At 44.8% G+C, this 18,746-nt stretch overlaps 1 protein-coding gene across 3 annotated transcripts in view; it reads left to right on the top strand.

Annotated features, from left to right (window-relative positions):
- SLC44A3 (solute carrier family 44 member 3) overlaps positions 1–18,746 on the top strand; it is a 97,388-nt gene that overhangs the window by 58,064 nt on the left and 20,578 nt on the right. For all 3 annotated transcript variants that reach the window (XM_061633739.1, XM_061633737.1, XM_061633738.1), the window contains exon 12: positions 12,971–13,054. In XM_061633739.1, the coding sequence (XP_061489723.1) occupies positions 12,971–13,054 (84 nt within the window). The remainder of the gene's footprint in view (positions 1–12,970; positions 13,055–18,746) is intronic.

Below are 18,746 nucleotides of genomic sequence, written 5' to 3'. Positions count from 1 at the left end.
AATTCAGGGAAGAGCTGCATAACGATACCAGTTTGAATCAAATAAAGGAACAGGCTCTGGCCCAACAGATTCCTTTCACTGACAAACTGAGGAATCAAGTTGTGTGTGAGAATGGGATTTTATATAGACTGTGGATGCCTGCTGAGAGAAAGGATGAATGTGAACCAGTGAAACAAATGATGGAGGTGGTGAAAAAGAATCTCAGTCAAGCACAGGAGAAGCAAAGTTACTGGTATGACAGAACAGCCAGAGAACGTGTGTATGATGTGGGAGATATGGTTATGGCGTTCATACCCAGGAAACATGACAAATTACAGGCTAACTGGGAAGGACCATATACCATCAGAGAAAGGCTTGACACAGTGACATATGTAATCACCACAGACCAATTAAACAAAAGCAAAGTGGTTCATGTAAATATGTTGAAGCCTTACCATACCAGGGATGCACAGGTGTTGCAAGTTACCTTATTCCCTGAGGGAAGTGGGCCTGAACTTCCAGATTTGGTACAGGAAAGCAAAGACAAAGGAGGGGTAGATCAAGTGGAATGGTCAGAGGAGGTAGAGGAGGAAGTAAAAGAAGAGATTCTGAGAGTTTTGAAAACCTATAGGAATCTCTTTAGCAACAAACCTGGCTGAACCAGTATAGTTATACATTCCATTGATACTGGAGATCATGCCCCAATCAGATCTGTTCCGTACCGTGCGAATGGGAAAGTTTTGAATGAGGTCAAAAAGGAGGTGGAAGATATGCTGGAATTAGGAGTGATCAGGGAATCCATCAGTCCCTGGGCCTCAAGTATTGTCCTGGTTCCGAAAAAAGATGGAACGACAAGGTTTTGCATTGATTATCGGCTAATCAATAAAATTACTGTCCCAGATGCGTATCCTATGCCTAGGGTAGACGCTATGTTAGAGTTATTGGGGGCAGCAACCATTATCTCTACACTAGATCTCTGTAAAGGATTTTGGCAAATGGAACTAGACGAGCAATCCAGAGCCAAAACTGCCTTCAGTACACCAGATGGGTTATATGAGTTTGTGACCTTACCCATGGGACTAAGGAACTCACCAAGTTCATTTCAGAGGCGAATCAATACTGTGTTGCGAGGCATGTCAGATTTTGCAGTGGCCTATATCGATGACGTGGCCATTTTTAGCAAGTCGGTGCCTGAGCATGTCCAACACCTGACAACAGTATTGGAGGCCTTAAGAAAAGCAGGCCTCACAATAAAAGCTAAGAAATGCCAGTTTGGACTAAAGGAAGTAATCTATTTAGGACATAAGGTGGGGAGTGGGAAAATCACCCCCTTATGGAGCAAGGTGGAGGCAATACAAGCGTGGCCGATCCCCTTAACCAAAAAACAAGTAAGGGCATTTCTGGGTGTGGCTGGATTTTATAGGAAGTTTGTGAGAAATTTTGGGGAAATAGCAACCCCCTTGCATGAATTAACAAAGAAGAAGTGTTCTGAGCGTGTGGTATGGACAGATGAATGTCAGAAGGCTTTTGATCTGCTGAAGCAAGCCTTGTGCCAAGGACCCATATTAATAGCACCAGACTATGAGAAACCATTCATCGTGGCTACAGATGCGTCGGACCTCGCGCTGGGAGTCGTCTTGCGGCAGGAGAGAGAAGGCACCAGACATCCAGTGGCGTATCTGAGTCGCAAGCTGACGCCGAGGGAGAAAAACTATTCGTCGGTCCAGAAGGAGTGCCTAGCGGTTGTGTGGGGACTGAACAAGTTGCGCCCATACGTGTGGGGACAAAGATGCACAGTGACTACGGATCATCGGGCCTTGTTATGGTTGCAGACTATGAAAAACCATAACACTATGCTGCAGAGGTGGTCCTGGGCCCTACAGGACTATCAAGTGGACTTCCAGTTCATCAAAGGCAAGGACAATGTACTGGCCGATGGACTTTCCAGGCAAGTGGCTGGGACTGCAGTGACGTGACCAGACAGAGGAACAAAGAAAGACATTTTCCCCATAGAGACTTTTATTTGTTAACGCGACGTATAAATCCTGGAACAGGAATAATACTCTGCAGTTGTTTAAGGGGGGGGAAATGTGATGTTCCTATATATTAGTGTATATATGGTAAGTGCTGGTTGTTTAGAGTATACATGGTAAGTAGTGAAAGAGGAGGGGGAGTGAATGGGCAATAGAATGTTTGATGATTGGCTGAATGTTTAAAATGGCTGACAGTATAAATGAAAGGATGACAGGTAAATCTGGGGGAATGTGAGGTGGTGAATTGTGGAATCTGGGGGGAGAAGAGAAAGAGTGGATTGCTTGGGGGGGTTTAGAGAGTTGTTTACCAGGAGGGAGGTGGAGTTCGGATTAGTATTGAGTAAAACCATATGCTTATGTGCCTTAAGAAGAAATCTTGTTAATCTTGTTAGCTTTGTTATCTGTAATAAATACTTAATTTGGTTTACCAAAGGCCTGATCCTTGGCTGGGGTTTCACAGACCAGAAGGGAGGGTAAGGTAATGACCAAGGCTGAAGGGGAACTGTAACAAATGGTGGCAGCGGTGAAGAGAATAACAATACCAGTATTCAGAGTCTCTGGGAATACTAGTATTGGGACGTTACTGGTGGTTGCCTAGCAGGGGGATCTGTTGAGATCTGTGCTAGAGCGGGGAGAGAAATCATAAGAGAGAGCGGTCCGGACTGGTGGAGTCCCTGGTGGTGCCTAGAGACAGGCAGTAGCCACAAGCAGGTAGGAACCTGACAGGGAGAGCCAGGGAAGGACGCCTCACAGCATCCTTGGGTTATTAAGGTTGCAACTGGACACATGAGAAGAGCTATTTAGGGTTTCATGGAGTAAAACTGGAACCTTGAGTTATGACTACAAGATAATATGGAGCTAGTGCGAATAGTGGAACACTAGAGCAATTCATTTTCTCCACATACCCTCTTTAGCAATTGAGCTACCACAGTCTGCAGAAGGTGAAGCTTCTGAATAGTTTACAAAGACAAGACAATTTTGAATGTTTAGGTCTGATCAGGAAAAGGCTGATGGCACTAATCAAGAAAAGGCAGCAACGCTTGTTTCAGGGATTAATTTTAGATTTGATTTCTAATTTCTGAGCTCATCTCTGTCACATACTGAAGTTATTAAGAGTTTTTCCAACTTTATGAAAGGTAGCTTTTATTTTCCTCTTCTAAAGGAGAATAAATGGTCTTGAATGTCTGTGGCTTTATAATAGTGTATAACAATAAACTGGAGATCACAGCTTAATTGTGAGATGGGCAGAGCAATCCTAATGCCAGGAGGCCAATGGAAGGGGGGCCAGTGGAGGAGGGAACTGGTGGAAAGCCCACGAGATCCACCTCCCTCTCAGGAGCCATCAGCCCAGCTGAACGCCAGCTCCATTAGGAGCCACGCGTACAAGCCAACCAGGAAGCGTCGGCTCCCACAGATTGGTCTCCAGGGGAGTAAGCACTCCTCGTAGAGGCCTGTTACAGTTTTTTTTACTGCACTGGCCTTTTGGCCCACAGAGTTTCCCAGGAGATCAGGATCCAAGGGAGGGATTGGAATGTGAGGAGGATCTTGCATAAGTCCACCCCTGCGGCTTCAGCCCCGCAATGCCCCCAGAAAGCTCCATTTTGGGGGCTTCTGCCAGCTTCCTCCAGCCCTCTGTCTGCTAGGCTGGCCATCCCTGGTGGACCCCTGGCAGTGCTGGCAGGCTCCTGGTGGTGCCGTAGTAGAGGGTTGCTGCAGGCGGAGGCCGGCAGCACCGGGAGCTTGCAGTGCCCCTGGGGATCTGCAGCATCCAATTCCCCCCAGCCTGGCAGAAAGGTAAGTTGGATTGCACCTACGTTTCTCAGCAACTATGTGTTATGAATAATGTGATCTACATGTGAAGGAGGCAGGATGATATTGAAATATCTGGATATATCTGGATCATACCAATGCTGTTTCCACGGCCGGCCCCAGACATGCCGGGGCCCTTGGGCACTAGCTTGCCCTGGGCCCTGGCACGCATGTGCACACACACACATACACGTTTGCAAGCGCCCAGGGCCAGCCCCAGACACACTGGAGCCCTTGGGCAAAAGCCTGCCCCAGGCCCCAGCACTCGCCTTCTGTGAGTCACACATGGCAAGAGCTTCGGGACTCCGCCATTCCCTTCCTTAACTTACCTTGTTCTGTGGTTGCACACACAGCGGTGCCCTTAAGAAAGATGGCAGCTGAAGTTTCCCTAAGGAGCTGAAGCCTCTGCCGCCATCTTGGTTCATGGCACCTGGTTGGCCACTGTGAGAACAGGATGCTGGACTAGATGGGCCACTGGCCTGATCCAGCAGGCTCTTCTTATGTTCTTATGTTCTTATGATGCAAGCGCACAGCACGCATGTGTGCCATCAGCCAAGATGGCGGCAGAGGCTTCAGCACCTTAGGAAAGCCTCAGCCACCATCTTTCTTAAGGGCTCCACTGCGTGTGCAACAGCAGAGCAAGGTAAGTTCAGGAAGGGAATGGCGGAGCTCCGAAGCTCTTGGCCTGCGATCCGCTGCAGCAGTCCTGCTGCGAGTCGCAGAAGGGGAGCAGAGGGGGCCCCCAGGGGCTCCTGTAGCCTCAGGGGCCCTCGGGCCAGTGCCCGACCTGGCCACCCCTTGGAACCGGCCCTGGCTGTTTCACTAAATATTATAGTAACCTTATGTAGATAAAATGTCAAAATACTAGTTTACACTTTTTCTCTCTGATACCTGTTTTCAGGTATCAGTCCCAAGAACATAACAGGTTATCTAATGCTCCATTGCTTTAATTTTCTGACATCTTGTAATAAAAAGTTTTCAAGTATATTAAAGATTATGTTTCTTATGGTCCATAGAACTTCAAGTGCTGTGTAACTATCCTACAGGTTTGTTGTTGTAAGATCTTTATTTTTGAAGAAATCTTCTCAATATTTATTTTATTTATTACTCTGTTTATATTCCACCTTTCCTCCAAAAAACTCAAGGTGATATACAGTCATGTTTCTCCCCCTTGTGATTTTATCATCACAAGAACCCTGTGAGGCAGGGCTGAGAGACAGTGACTGGCCCAAGGTCATGTTGTCTAAATCCTAACCATAGTTTGTCTGTTTAAAACAAAGCACAAACAATAACATACCTTGGTTTATTTCTAGTGTGTCAGGTTTGGATGACACTATCATATGACTTCTTTGAGCCACGCAGTTGTTGGGGGTGTGGGGAAATTGGCAGGGGACCCACATGGCAGGGGGGAAAGGCATATTCAAGATTAAAATGTGGTTTAAGACAAATGGTGGCTAATTGTGACATGCAAACAAGGCTGCTATATTGCAATAACATTTTCCATATGAGGTCGGCCATCACTGCGGTATTAGCTCCACCTATCGTGCGAAGGCAAGAATGTTTTTTTTTAATAATTTTTATTCAAATTTTTCAAAAGACAAACAAAACAAAGTCAAAAAACATAACAATACAACAAAAAAAATAAAAATAAAATAGTTGACTTCCGATTTGTCGCAGATCAGCTATGAGTATATAATATACATCAAACCTGTCCCTTAATATATACATACAGGATCACTTGCGAAGGCAAGAATGTTTTTTGAAGTCAAGGCTAGGGGTGTCGAGCCCCTCCCACTCTCCAGTTAATTCTTGCCTTCGTATGAACAAGATTGAGATTTATATAGCGTAGCATTTAGCTAAGTCTTTTGTGTTTGTTTGTGTATTTGTTTGGCAGGGTGTGAGGGTATTGTCATTTGTGTGTATCCAAGTGCTTCCCTTCCCTCTGTCTTGTATTTAACACTGTTTGTTTTTGAAATTCCTGGGGAATTCCCTTGGGGGGGGTTCTCCCTTGCCCGGGCCGTTTTTCTTTCCCTGGCTTTTTAGCCTTAGATCTCAGAGAGACCGCAGCTGCGGTTCTCTCCATCCTTAGCGGGAGCTTGCGGCTGCAGCTCCCTGCTTTACCCCTCGTCTGTTTCGTGCCTTCACGATTCATTCTTCCCCTAGGAGGTCATTTGTTTCTCTACCGCTCCGAGCTCTGCCGTGGCGTTTTGCCTCGCGGATGTACCTTTAAAATTCACTCGGGAGCCTGTGGCTGCGGCTCTCACCTCGGAGATTTTTATCCGTTGGATTGCCTCTAAGTCCCGGCTGTCACACCCAGACTTGTGGCTTTAAATTCTCGCCGCGAAAGTCTCTGTAGTCGGCGGCGGCGGCTGCTTCCACAAGGCGGTCCACTTCCTTATCTGCTACAGCCCGCCATTGTGCCTGTCACATATGGCTATCGCTCGCTCTTGAGACTGCGCTAGGCAGTCGTTCAGTCAGTTCGCTGTCGCACCTCAGCGTCCGCCATTTTAAGTGTCCTTCTTCCCGCTCCCTTTACGGGCGCCATCTTGTTTGTCCCGTTTTTTCCCGCCCTTTTTGTTTTCGTCTGTCCTGAACTAAACAAAGGGGGTTTCTTACCTTGAGAAGGTTTTCTTGTATGTGAGTTTTCAGATAGGTCTAGTTAGCTCTACTAGAGTTCCTCTCTCACTGGCTTATACTGCCGCCTATTGCAATATTGGCCCTCTGCAGCTACTGAACGTACCTCCGCTGCTGTTTGATCTCCACATCTGTCCAACTTGTGGCCGTCGCCCAGCCAGTTGCTCCTGTACAAACAACTTATTTGAACTGTACATTCTGCCCCCTCCGTGGCCGTGTACCAGGGTGCTCTATACTGTACATTCTGCCCCCTCTGTGGCCATGTACCAAGTCTGAAGTCTAGTCTGCATTATATTGACGCTGTTACCATCATACATTCTGCCCCCTCTGTGGCCGTGTACCTAGCCTGAAGTCTAGTCTGCATTATATTGACGCTGTTACCATCGTACATTCTGCCCCCTCTGTGGCCGTGTACTTAGCCATCTGCCAGTGCATTCTACCCCCTCTGTGGTCATGTACTGTGCCTGTTCGGGTCTCTACATTCTGCCCCCGCTGTGGCCGTGTACTGCACCCATAGTAAATATAAGATGGCGGAACAACCAGACATGTCTCAGACAGCCAAGCCACAACCATCTAAGGCAACTAAGACTAAGCATGCCAAAGCACTGGCTAAGACTAAACATCTTTCCAGTCACGGCAAACCCAAGCGTCCACGCTATGCTTCTGTTCCGAACCCCACTACAGCAGTCCAGGAACAGCTAACGGATATATTTCATTCCCCTGCTGCCTCTTCAGATGAGGAGGACTTTGCTGGCTTTCCTACCCAGCCAACACTTAGCCAGCCTCCTCCCGTGTTGCCGCCCAGGGCTTATCCTCCAGCTCAGCCCACTGAGCCAACTACTCAGGCACAACCATCTGCTTCAACGGGGCTGCAGCTGTCTCATGATTTTATTTCACAACTTCAAGGCATGCTGTCATTTTTCACTCAAATGCAGTCACCACCACAAGTTCCCACCATACCTCAACGCACTATGGACCAACATGTATGTCATGAGGCAAATCCTTCCTGCTCCCCAAATCCTTTTGACGTAGCTAGAGGCAGATGTATTGAGGACACTTCGTATGGGGAGGAGTCAACCTTTGCTGATCAGGCTGAAGGAGATGAATGGAGTGACTATTCGGAACATGAGGAGGATACATCGTATCGCTTGTTTAATACCTCAGATTACCAGCCTCTAGCTTGCAGGGTTGTTAACACCCTTGGTCTCCAAGCTGCGCCCCCAACAGCTACCGCCCCAGCCATTAAAGGGGCCAGGGTTCTCAAATCCCCTGCACCCCATTGCCAAACTGGCCACCGAAGAATGGTCATCCATTCCAAACTCGCCGCTTCAAGAACCTGGCTGACAAACTTTACTCCCTAGCTCCTGACTTTGCCACCAAGCTGGCCATCCCCGGCATAGATGAGCCGATCGCTAGCCTAGTTTCGCGATCTCTTTTGCCTAGGGAAGGAGAATCTCAACTAAATGATGCTACTGAGTGAAGATTAGACTTCGCTGTCCGCAAAAATCATGAGGCCATTGCTTTCTCCATGCGAGCCTCCGCATCAGCTTCCATCTTCTCCAGGGCAGCAATGATGTGGCTGGATGACCTTCTAGAGGACCCTAACCCTGATCCTGCTTCTCTCAGAAGGTCACTGATAAAGTTGCGCAAGACAGCGGCCTTTGTAGCTGATGCCACTTTGGATGCCACTCAACTGGGGGCACGAGCCATGACGGCTCAGATAGTCGCTCGACGGACCCTCTGGCTTCGCCACTGGCAAGCTGACTCTACGGCCAGAGTGAATCTTTCTAGGGCTCCTTACTCCAGATCTTTGCTCTTCGGCGAGGAAGCTCTAAAGGCAGTGCTGGTTGATCCCAAAGATGCTCACAAACCGGTTTTGGCCACTGTCAAGAACATCGCTCATAGACCTTTCAGGCAATTTCCTTCCTTCCACACTAACCAGCCCTTTCGAGGAACGCGGCCAGGAGGACGAGGCCGCATTTTCTGACCTTATGACTCCAATTCCTTCAGGGGAACCTGGAACCGACATTTCCAGAGCAGAGGTCAGTACCAAGGGTGCAGAGGTACCTCATCGTCCTCATATAGGGGAGGGTCTCGCCAGCGCAAACAGTACTAATGCACTTCCTGTTGGCGGCAGACTACGTATGTTTGGAGACCAGTGGCTGCGTCTGACTAAGGTCGCCTGGATCAGGGACCTTTTTTGTTCTGGCTATGCAATAGAGTTTTGGGCGACCCCACCAGACAAATTCCATCCATCCCCTTGTCCCAGGGCGCCGGCCAGGCACAGCATCATGCAGACAGCTATACATCACCTCTTGGACATAGCGGTGATAGAGCCTGTCCCCACAACAGAGAGGTCAGAAGGGGTGTACTCCCTCCTATTTGCTGTGCCCAAACGAGATTTGTCATGGAGGGCAGTACTGGACCTCAAGTTCGTCAACCGTTTTGTAACATACCGCAGATTCAAAATGGAATCCCTCCACTCCATTACTGAAAGCCTGCAAGAAGGAGACTTCCTGGTGTCTATCGACCTAAAGGAAGCGTATCTCCATGTGCCCATTTGCATAGCCCACAGAAAGTTCCTTCGGTTTGCTTTTGGCCCCCAGCATTTTCAATATAGAGCGATGCCGTTCGGCCTCTCCTCTGCTCCGAGAGTATTTACCAAAGTGCTTCTCACCTTAGTGGCTTACCTCCGAATTCAAGGGGTCCATCTCTACCCATATTTGGACGATACTTTAATACGGGCAAGCTCTGAGGAGCTGGCTCATTGTCATTTAACGCTCACCCTCAATGTTTTGCAGGCCTACGGCTGGCTTGTCAACTTCGACAAAAGCCATTTTCAACCGACCGACCCAATGCCTACTACATCTAGGGGCGATGTTGGACACCCTGCAGGCGATGGTGTTTCTGTCTCCAGAACGCATAACTGCCATCACAAACATCGCGAGGGCCTTGATGTAACAAACAACTGCAGACGTCATGCTTCTAGCCAGGGCGCTCAGAATGTTCATCTCTACTATCCGTATTATGCCATGGGCTCGAGCCCACTCTCGCCACCTTCAGTGGGCTCTGTTGCCTTTTCAACAGGACATTGCCAACTCCAATCATCGCACAGTTCCTCTGAGCCCCGCACTGTGCCTTTCATTTCGCTGGTGGACGAGGGTCCAACATTTTTCCAGGGGCACTCCATTCAGAGAACCTCACAGGACTGTTGTCACCACAGATGCCAATCTCATCAGCTGGAGAGCTCACTGCAACTCCCAGTACATTCAGGGGGTTTGGTCCACAGCAGAGCAGACTCAGAGCATCAATTGGCTGGAGCTAAAGGCGGTCCACTTAGCTCTACTTCATTTTCAGTCTCTGTTCCCTTTGGACCATGTCCTCATTCGAACGGACAACATGTGTGTAAAATCACATTTGAACAGATAGGGGGGCACCAGGTCCAGTTCCCTACAGGATCTAGCTTCCCTCATCTTCGTCTGGGCAGAACAACATCTACAATCCCTAAAAGCAGAGCATCTCGGAGGGATTTGGAATGTGACAGCAGACTGGCTCAGCAGACAACAGGTCTTTCCGGGAGAATGGAAACTTCATCCGACCATTTTCCATTGTCTCCAGCGTTGGTTCGGCGTCTTCTCAATAGACCTGTTTGCTTCCAGTCGCAATTGCCAGCTTCCAAGGTACTTTGCCCGATATCTGGACACAACAGCGGAAGCAGTGGATGCTCTGTCAATACCGTGGCCAGACGGTCTTTTATACGCCTTCCCTCCAATACCGCTGTTAGCCAAAACTTTGCGGAAGGCGCGGAGCGAGAGGGCACATTTGGTTTTGATAGCACCATATTGGCCACGCCAACCGTGGTTCTCGGATCTTCTTGCAATGTCGGTGATGGATCCTTGGACACTTCCTGTCAGACCAGATCTTCTATCCCAGGTCCAGTATGGCATCAGGACCCCATTTGGCTCAATCTAACAGCGTGGCTTTTGAACGGGGACATTTGAGGTCGGCTGGACTGTCTGACGCTGTTATTGATATTATCTTAGCCTCAAGACGACCATCTACCACTCGTATTTATCAACATACTTGGGTGGCTTTCTCCAAGTGGTGCCAGTCTCACCACTGCGATCCATCCCAGGCCACTATGCATCAAGTGCTGCAATATCTCCATAGCGGTTTTATGATGGGACTCAGACCCAACACTCTACGTCGACATGCGTCCACTCTGTCATCCATTCTTTCAGTGTCCTCCACTGGTGCCGCTATTTCTTCACATCCGTTCATTAAACGCTTCCTCAGAGGCACTGCTTTACGTTCACCGGCTGTAATCCACCGTTTTCCCTCATGGAGTCTGTCCAAGGTCCTACAAGCTTTACAACGCCCTCCGTTTGAACCCCTTAGGACTGTGCCTTTATGTCTACTATCCTTCAAGGTCTTGTTCCTGATCGCCATCACTTCTGCCAGACGAGTTTCAGAACTGGGCGCATTGTCTTCTGCCTGCCATCTCTGTATTTTTCATAAGGACTCTGTTGTACTGAAGACTGATCCTTCCTTCCATCCCAAGGTCGATTCAGTTTTCCATTGCAATCAGGACATTGTTCTGCCTTCATTTTGTCCGAATCCTACCCATCCTCTAGAGAAGGCCTGGCATTCGTTGGATGTTCGGAGGGCTCTCAAGACCTATCTGTCTAGGACCGAGGAGATTCGACGAACGGAGTCTCTGTTTGTATCCTTTCATCCAAGGTCTGTGGGGCATAAAGTAACTAATTCTACATTATCCCGCTGGTTGCGAGCCTGTATTGCTTTAGCTTATGAAGCTCTTCAGCTTCCAGTTCCTGATAGTATCACAGCTCATTCCACCAGGTCAGCGGCTACTTCTGCTGCCTTTGCTACCAACGCCCCTGTTGCTGATATTTGCAGGGCAGCTGTTTGGTCTACTCCACACTCGTTTATAAGGCATTATAAAATAGATCGTTATGCCTCTGCCGATGCTTCTTTTGGCAGACGAGTGTTGCAACAGGTTCTTAATGACAATTAGCATGTGGGTGGTCCCTCCCTATTATGGGCTGCTTTGGTACATCCCGCAGTGATGGCCGACCTCATATGGAAAATGGACCATTGGTCTCACCTGAAGGGTGATTTTCATATGAGGACAGCCATCACGACCCTCCCAGTTGGAGGATGTATAGATATTATTACTAAACCGTTATATATTACTGTTACGCTATTGCATTTAAAGTTACTAGTGAAGTCAAGACTACTAGTTCTGTTATATCGCTATGTTAGAGTCATGTTATTATGCATGTTGTTTTCCTGCTGGCAGGCCTGTTGGCCCTGTTTCTTGTATCTTTAGATATTTCTCTATAGACTCGCTGCGAATGAACTGGAGAGTGGGAGGGGCTCGACGCCCCTAGTCTTGACTTCAAAAAACATTCTTGCCTTCAAAAAACATTCTTGCCTTCGCACGATAGGTGGAGCTAATACCGCAGTGATGGCCGTCCTCATATGAAAATCACCCTTCAGGTGAGACCAATGGTCCATTTTCAGCAGTATCAAAAAGCTCCTTCATCTTTTGGCAGTTTTTCAACAATGCCTGTGGAAATGTTCACCTGTTCATTTACATTATCCTTTCTTATGCTCACTCTAATTGGTTGCAATGTCTCTCAGTTATGTCATCATACAGCCAAATCTAGATTGACTATGTGATATTGTGACATCCTATTTTCTATGTAATATTTTATTGGTTTGCTTTGCCATTTGACTCATCCAGGGGGAAGAAAGAAGAAATAAATAAATAGGTGAATAATGCAGAAGCACTAGTAGATATGGGAAACAATGGCAGTGAACAGGATAAAAAAGTAAATTTTCACACAATTAAAAGGTTTATTAGGAAATATTTTTACATCACATAATTTTCACCCCAAAATATCAAAACAGAAGAATATTCAGTACAGTCTTAGTTTGAACAAGTGTGTGCTTGGAACATTCGATGAACAACAGAGATGGTAACAACAGAGATGACTGATGCTAAAGTACTTCACGCTGTTCTCTGATAATGGAGATCCTGGAATAAGGAAAACTTACTTAGGAGCAATTCTTTTGATTGTTCACAGTGTGTGAGGCCCAGGCTATGGTCTGAAGGCATATGAGGCCAGCTCCCTGCTGAAGCTGAGCAGGGTCAGGTCTGGTCAGTGCCTGGATGGGAGACCATCTGGGAACCATATGTAAGCCGCCTTGGGTTTCTATCATGAAAAGAAAGGTAGGGTATAAATGTAATAAATGAATACAATACAATCTAATGGTTTCTTGTGCATGCAGGAGCTCTTGTGTCCAAATGAACATCCCAAGTACAAGGGCTTCCCTAAGCATTTCTCATTTGGGGAGATGATCTCATATATATCTTCTGCATACATGGAAGGGTGAGATACAGTATGATTTCACAACCCATGAGTATAAAACACTAGATTTGTAAACATGTTTTCTGGCTTTGATAACTGATTACTACTTTTCCCCCCTAGGAGAATGCATGTGCAAGATGCATATTCAAATGCTGTTTTTGCTGTTTCTGGTGCTTAGAAAGAGGCCTAAGATGCTTAAACCAGGTATATTATATCAGCTGAAGTTGTATAGATGTTGTATAGATGTTTTACTTGGTTGTTTTTAATGGAAAATTTCAGAATGAAAACATGTAAATCTCCCTATAACTCTCATTGAATTCAGTGGGAAAGATTTAAGCTCAAGGTGGATTGTTAACTGCTTTTTCCTGAGTCTTTTAGCAGCTATAAGAATCCAAATGGAGATTCCTTGGGATAAAATAGATTCAAGTTCTATAAGCATAATCAAATACAGCTTTGGTACAAGGCGGGGGTTCCCAAACTGTGGTCTGTGGACTACCAGTGGTCTACGAGCTTCATTCAGGTGGTCTGTGACATTTCTGCAATTCAGTATTCATATTGATTTTTAATTGCATATTATTGCTTCTTTTTTATATTGTATTTTATTGTATTACGATTTGAATTCTATGGAATGCAAATTGTAATACAATAAAATACAATTAAGAAATAAAAGAAGCAACAAAATACAATTAAAATCAAATAGCATTTTCACAGCACATTACAATTGCTACTACTACAGGCAGAAAAATCATTAAGTGGTCCACCAAGACTCTCAGCAATTTTCTAATGGTCCATGGGGGGGGGGAGGTTTGGGAACCACTGCTATAAAGGCATTCTTACCCGAGGATGTTACTGTTACTGACATTTCAGTCCCAAATTAATTTATCTAGGACTGTGACTCTTTGATTAAAATGTAATGTACATCGGGGCTGTCTGGGGAAGGCAGAACCAGCCACAGCAGAGTTTACCCTTCTCTTGCACCCTCCTAGTTTCCCTGGGGTCTCTCTAAAGCCTCTTTTGTGACTTCTAGGTGTGAGGGTGTTTAAAATAAGTAGAGACCAGACAGGATTTATAAAATGAAGAGTTTACTAAAACAGAAAAAAATGTGGTGTTTAAGGCGTGCAAGTGATATAGAGAAAGAAATGCAATGCACCCAAATTACAGAAATCCAGAATATCCCTTTGGAGTAAAAACACATTAAAATTGGTTAAATGCAGTACACTTGCCCTAGTCTAAAACAGTCCCTAAACTCAATAGGCTCTCAGTACAATTCATGCATATTAGTAGCCCTTTGTTCCTTGAAGCCTTTCTTCAGCAAATTTCTGATCTCCTTGATCTGATTGCCTCCAGGATGGCTATATTTTGACATAGACTCCCCTTGTCAGTCATATGCCCCACCCCAGTAGGTCACAGGAAGATATGAATCCCCCAGACTGAGATGTTACTTTTCTCATATATGCAGTGATAATTATGCTTCAGGGTATTTGCTAGGACTCGCTGTTGCAAGATGCAGCAAGACACGCAAGTAATGCATATATTCCCAGAAAGTGAAATTCCATTCCTTCACAGCATCAATGCATGCTATAATTACATTCTTCCAACTTGATTCCTGCTAGTTTCCAGAGGGAGCTTAATTGGTTTCAGGGGAGAGCTTAAAGCCTTCCTTAGGCCGTATTTGGTTCAAAGACTACATATTGCCAGACCATATTGCAAGAAGAGGAAAGGTCAGGAGAAATTACTCGCTTTTAAACTTTAAAGAAGGCATCGTGCACTATAGCGCACAGCTTCCTGAAAACTTCCAAAACTTAGAAGGAAAGAAACAGAAAAAAGAAAAGGAGCTCCCGCTCTGAAAGGCGCCTTTCTTTTCTTGGGAAGCAATGCCTGAAAAGGTGTGCAGTTCTGTCCAAGCAGGTGGATAATGATAGTGATTATTCACAGTGCAGTCCCATCCATGTCTACTCAAAAATGAGTCTCATTGCGTTTAATGGAACTTACTCCCTGGTAAGTGTGCTTGGATTGCAACCTTGGTCTCAGCAGGACTTAGTTACTTTTGAGTAGACATATATAATGTTGCACTGTAAATTGCTTTTTTAAGGGAAGAATCATATTTTTAATGTACCTTGGAAAAGAAACTCAATTGGAGCAGTAAAAAGCAGTTTCCTTTCATTTGCTGAGTGCTTTGTTTTCTTTTAGCTTTCATTTTCATGCAAGTTTTTTCTTGATCTCCTCTAAGCCAACACTACCCAACTTCTTGACGTCTACAAATTTTTTCCTTGAACTTTCTATTTTCCTTTTCATTAAGACTGTTTCTGTTGAACTGTGTTCTTTATGTTTTACAATACATTACATCCATGTTGGCAGCCCTCCACTTTTGGAGAGGAAACAGTGGAAGGATATTGCCTACATTTATCCAATGGATTGAAAAGCAAAAATCTGGCCCCTTTCTTCTGCCCCCAAATATCTCAAGTTCAGTGTTCTAGTGCAGCCTTTCCTAACCTTTGGGTCCCCAGATGTTGATGGACTACATTCCCCACCATTCCTTACCACTGGCCATGCTGGCTGGGGCTGATGGGAGTTGTAGTCCAACAACATCTGGAGACCCAAAGGTTGGGAAAGGCTGTTCTAGTGGTAGGTTAGTAATCAGGCATCTCATGATTTCCATTCATATATATGTATTCATAGTCTTAACTTTCAGTTAGGCTGCTTTCAGACATGTGGCTTATTGCATTAGTGTAACGGATTAAAATGGTAGTGCTTCTAACCCAATTTCTAAAATTCCTTTCTTACTTGTGTTAAGGAACAGCAGCTTTTTCAGCCGATATACCGGCATTTTGTGCAAATTTCTTTCATACGGTTGCAATGAACCTCATCTTGTTTTCATCCGTCACCTGTTGTACACATGCACACTGTGTTTCCCATTGTGTGGGAGGTCTACAATCTCATCCTGTTGCCATGCAACCCCTCTTCCTTTAGCATCTCACTTTTTTTTTTTTAGTTGTATAAACACAGAAGTGTAGGGGGGAAATGCTGCTGCTACCTGCGCCTAAGCCGGAATACCGGTACAATTTTTGTCAGGCAAACAAACCCGCATGCCTAGGGAGCAGGAGTGCACTGTATGCTGGGATTATTTATTTATTTATGCCTGTCATGTGAGCAGCTGCAGCTAGCGAAAAACTCCTGCCATTTTCTGGGTTCTCAAGCTTGCAAACATATTATTTCTGGTTTTATTTATCACAAAAACTAGCCCTAAACTTGCACTATATTCCACAAGATTTCTGGAACTAGCTTGTATGTCGTGTGAGAGATCAAATATAATGCACATGTTACCAGGTAAGAAATAGTCAGAATAACTAATAAAGTGCAGTGTGAAAGCAGTCATAGTCTGTCACATATCGTAAGGGAAATATTTTTAAAGTTAGATAATTTTTAATTGCTCAGTTTAGCATTGATTCGGACATGCTCCACTCCTATTTTGAGTACGCTCAGTTTGACAAAAGAATCTCATTTATAATGGCAGAAATCCCTACCTACATCCTGTGACTAGTATGTGTGTCACAAAAATCAAGTCAGCTGCATACTGTGATTAGCATGTATGTCACAAAGATAAAGTTGGAAGGACTTTAGCATTAACTAACCCTATGGTCTTTGGATTCTTCTATATGGAAGATTCCATCTCTGAGGAGTAAACACTTGTGTGCTTGGTTGATTCTACTGTATAGATTTTTGTTCAGCTTTCTCTATCCTTTTGAAGTCTGTAGGCTCTTTCTGCAGCTTTGATGACAGATTAGTCCCAAGACAGTGATATGACAATTTGTTTATGCTTTTCAACAATCTATGTTTTCATATATACTTGTGGTTTTTTTATTTTGTTAATAGGGGTTTCCACCCCTGTGCACTTTGCACACCATCTCCAGCGCCTAGCCCCAGGAACAGGAATGTCGGAGAACCCCCCTTGCCATATGTCCAAGTACCACCATGTGGTGTGCTGGGGCACGTGTGTTCCTCGGGCTTCTTACCTAGCCTCACCCACCTGCCTTGCCTATTCCTCTGCAGCTTGCCCAAACTGCTCACCTCATCCCCCAGCTGGTGCCTAGCCCATCCTCCCACCACTTCACCTAGCCTTGTCTGTCGGCCTTCCTCCCTATCTTGCCGGCTTGCTGCTGCTGCAATGATCCCACAGCATTTAGAAGGTTGTCATCATGTGATTATAGCATGATGGCAGCCTGAGAAAAACATAACATGCATGAAAGTCTCCACATTTCTTTTAAAACAGATATTTGTAGGATAACTGCAGGTGTCTTTGCTACTATTGCTTGAAATTATTATATGGGATGTGTTCTTAATGTTTCCTAGATATGTTTGTTTTATGGAGTTACATCACTTTTGTTAGCTACTTCAGGCTTATTTTAAAAAAGAAGGAAATGTGGACTATATGTATTAATGCAAAATGGTAATTTTTCAAATTTACTTTGCCAGTCATACTAAAGATTTCATACTTTCCTATTTTTGATGGTTTTAAGAAAATTTAACTAAATCTAAGTGATCTTAATCAAAATCAGAATCTTCTGTCAAGAGTATGCGTTTTTAGCCATTGTCCTTGTTTCGTTCTAATTGTGCCATTTTTTGTACCTTACAATCATGTTCAGTGCATTTCTTTTGCAGTAGTGGTAAGTTGAAGCTGATAGGAGTTGTAGTCCAAAGGATCTGGAGGCACCAGGTTGGCAAAAGCTGCACTTGGTTTTGTTATACTCACTGTGGTTCATTCTTAATTTGAAAGGTGATATTGTATTAACCCATTCACTTCTTAACCCATTTTACTTCTGTACATAGTCTACCTACCTGATATAAATAGTCTACCTACTCCCAAAGACTACACCATATCTCCAATATGCTCTGGCTTTTATGAGCCATTCATCATCTTACTATGCCAATATGTACCTGGCAGAATTCAATGTGCAGCATGGATTGAGACCAGCCAGATTGAAAGTATGAGCAGACCAAAGAAGCTAAATAGTCTGACCAGCTTGTTTTTGGCTTCATTTAAAAGACGATTCTGTTGCCATGGCACTCCTCTTTTCACTGAGCTCTTTTTTAATGGAGTCTTAGAATGGAAGACTAAATTCAGCTGTTACACAAAGTAGCAATTATTCTTCACAAACAGGGAACTTCAGGTCCTGGACCTGTGCCACAGGGCTTTTGTCACAAAGCTAACAGATCAAGACCCTTGACATTCATTCCGTGTTGTGAAGTACAGATGGGTTTTTTCCCCTAAATGTTTTATTTGCCTACTGTGCTATTTCAAAATATGTAAACAATCCCATTCCCTGTTTATCTGAGAAATATGTCTTTGGTTCCCAGGCACTGAAACGTTGATTTTTTTTATAAAGGAGGTAGGATAGCAATGCTATGGGTCTATGTATAAGTTATTGTTTGTGTTCCAGACTTTCTGGTTTGTGCTGCCATTATAATTTTGGTTGTCTTGGTCTATGGACTTGGAGTGAACAATGGATTTAAGTCTATAACAAAGCATGTGTTAAAGTAGTGAGAACAACAAAGAATGTTGTGGCATGTTAAATACTAACAAATAAGCTGTTATAGTTGTTGTTAAAAACTAACAATATTATTATTATTAATTTAGATTTTAGTTGCTTGTTACACAGAGGTCTCCATGTGACTTACAACATATTTAAAAACAAACATTATCAATGCATTATAATAACACATTCATACAAAAACACATGCAATTTATAGAAAATACACACACCAATAACAGCTGAAAGAAGCTGTGGCAGCACACTTAGAGCAAAAACATATAGTCCATCAAAAGCCTGGTGGGAAAGGTAATATTTTACCTAGCGCGTAAAAGATGGCAGCGAAGGTGCCAGGCAGACCTCACTGG

This window comes from Rhineura floridana, chromosome 6 (assembly GCF_030035675.1).
Source record: "Rhineura floridana isolate rRhiFlo1 chromosome 6, rRhiFlo1.hap2, whole genome shotgun sequence".
Taxonomy (NCBI): Eukaryota; Metazoa; Chordata; class Lepidosauria; order Squamata; family Rhineuridae; genus Rhineura; species Rhineura floridana.
This window is presented reverse-complemented; position numbering and strand designations above follow the sequence as displayed.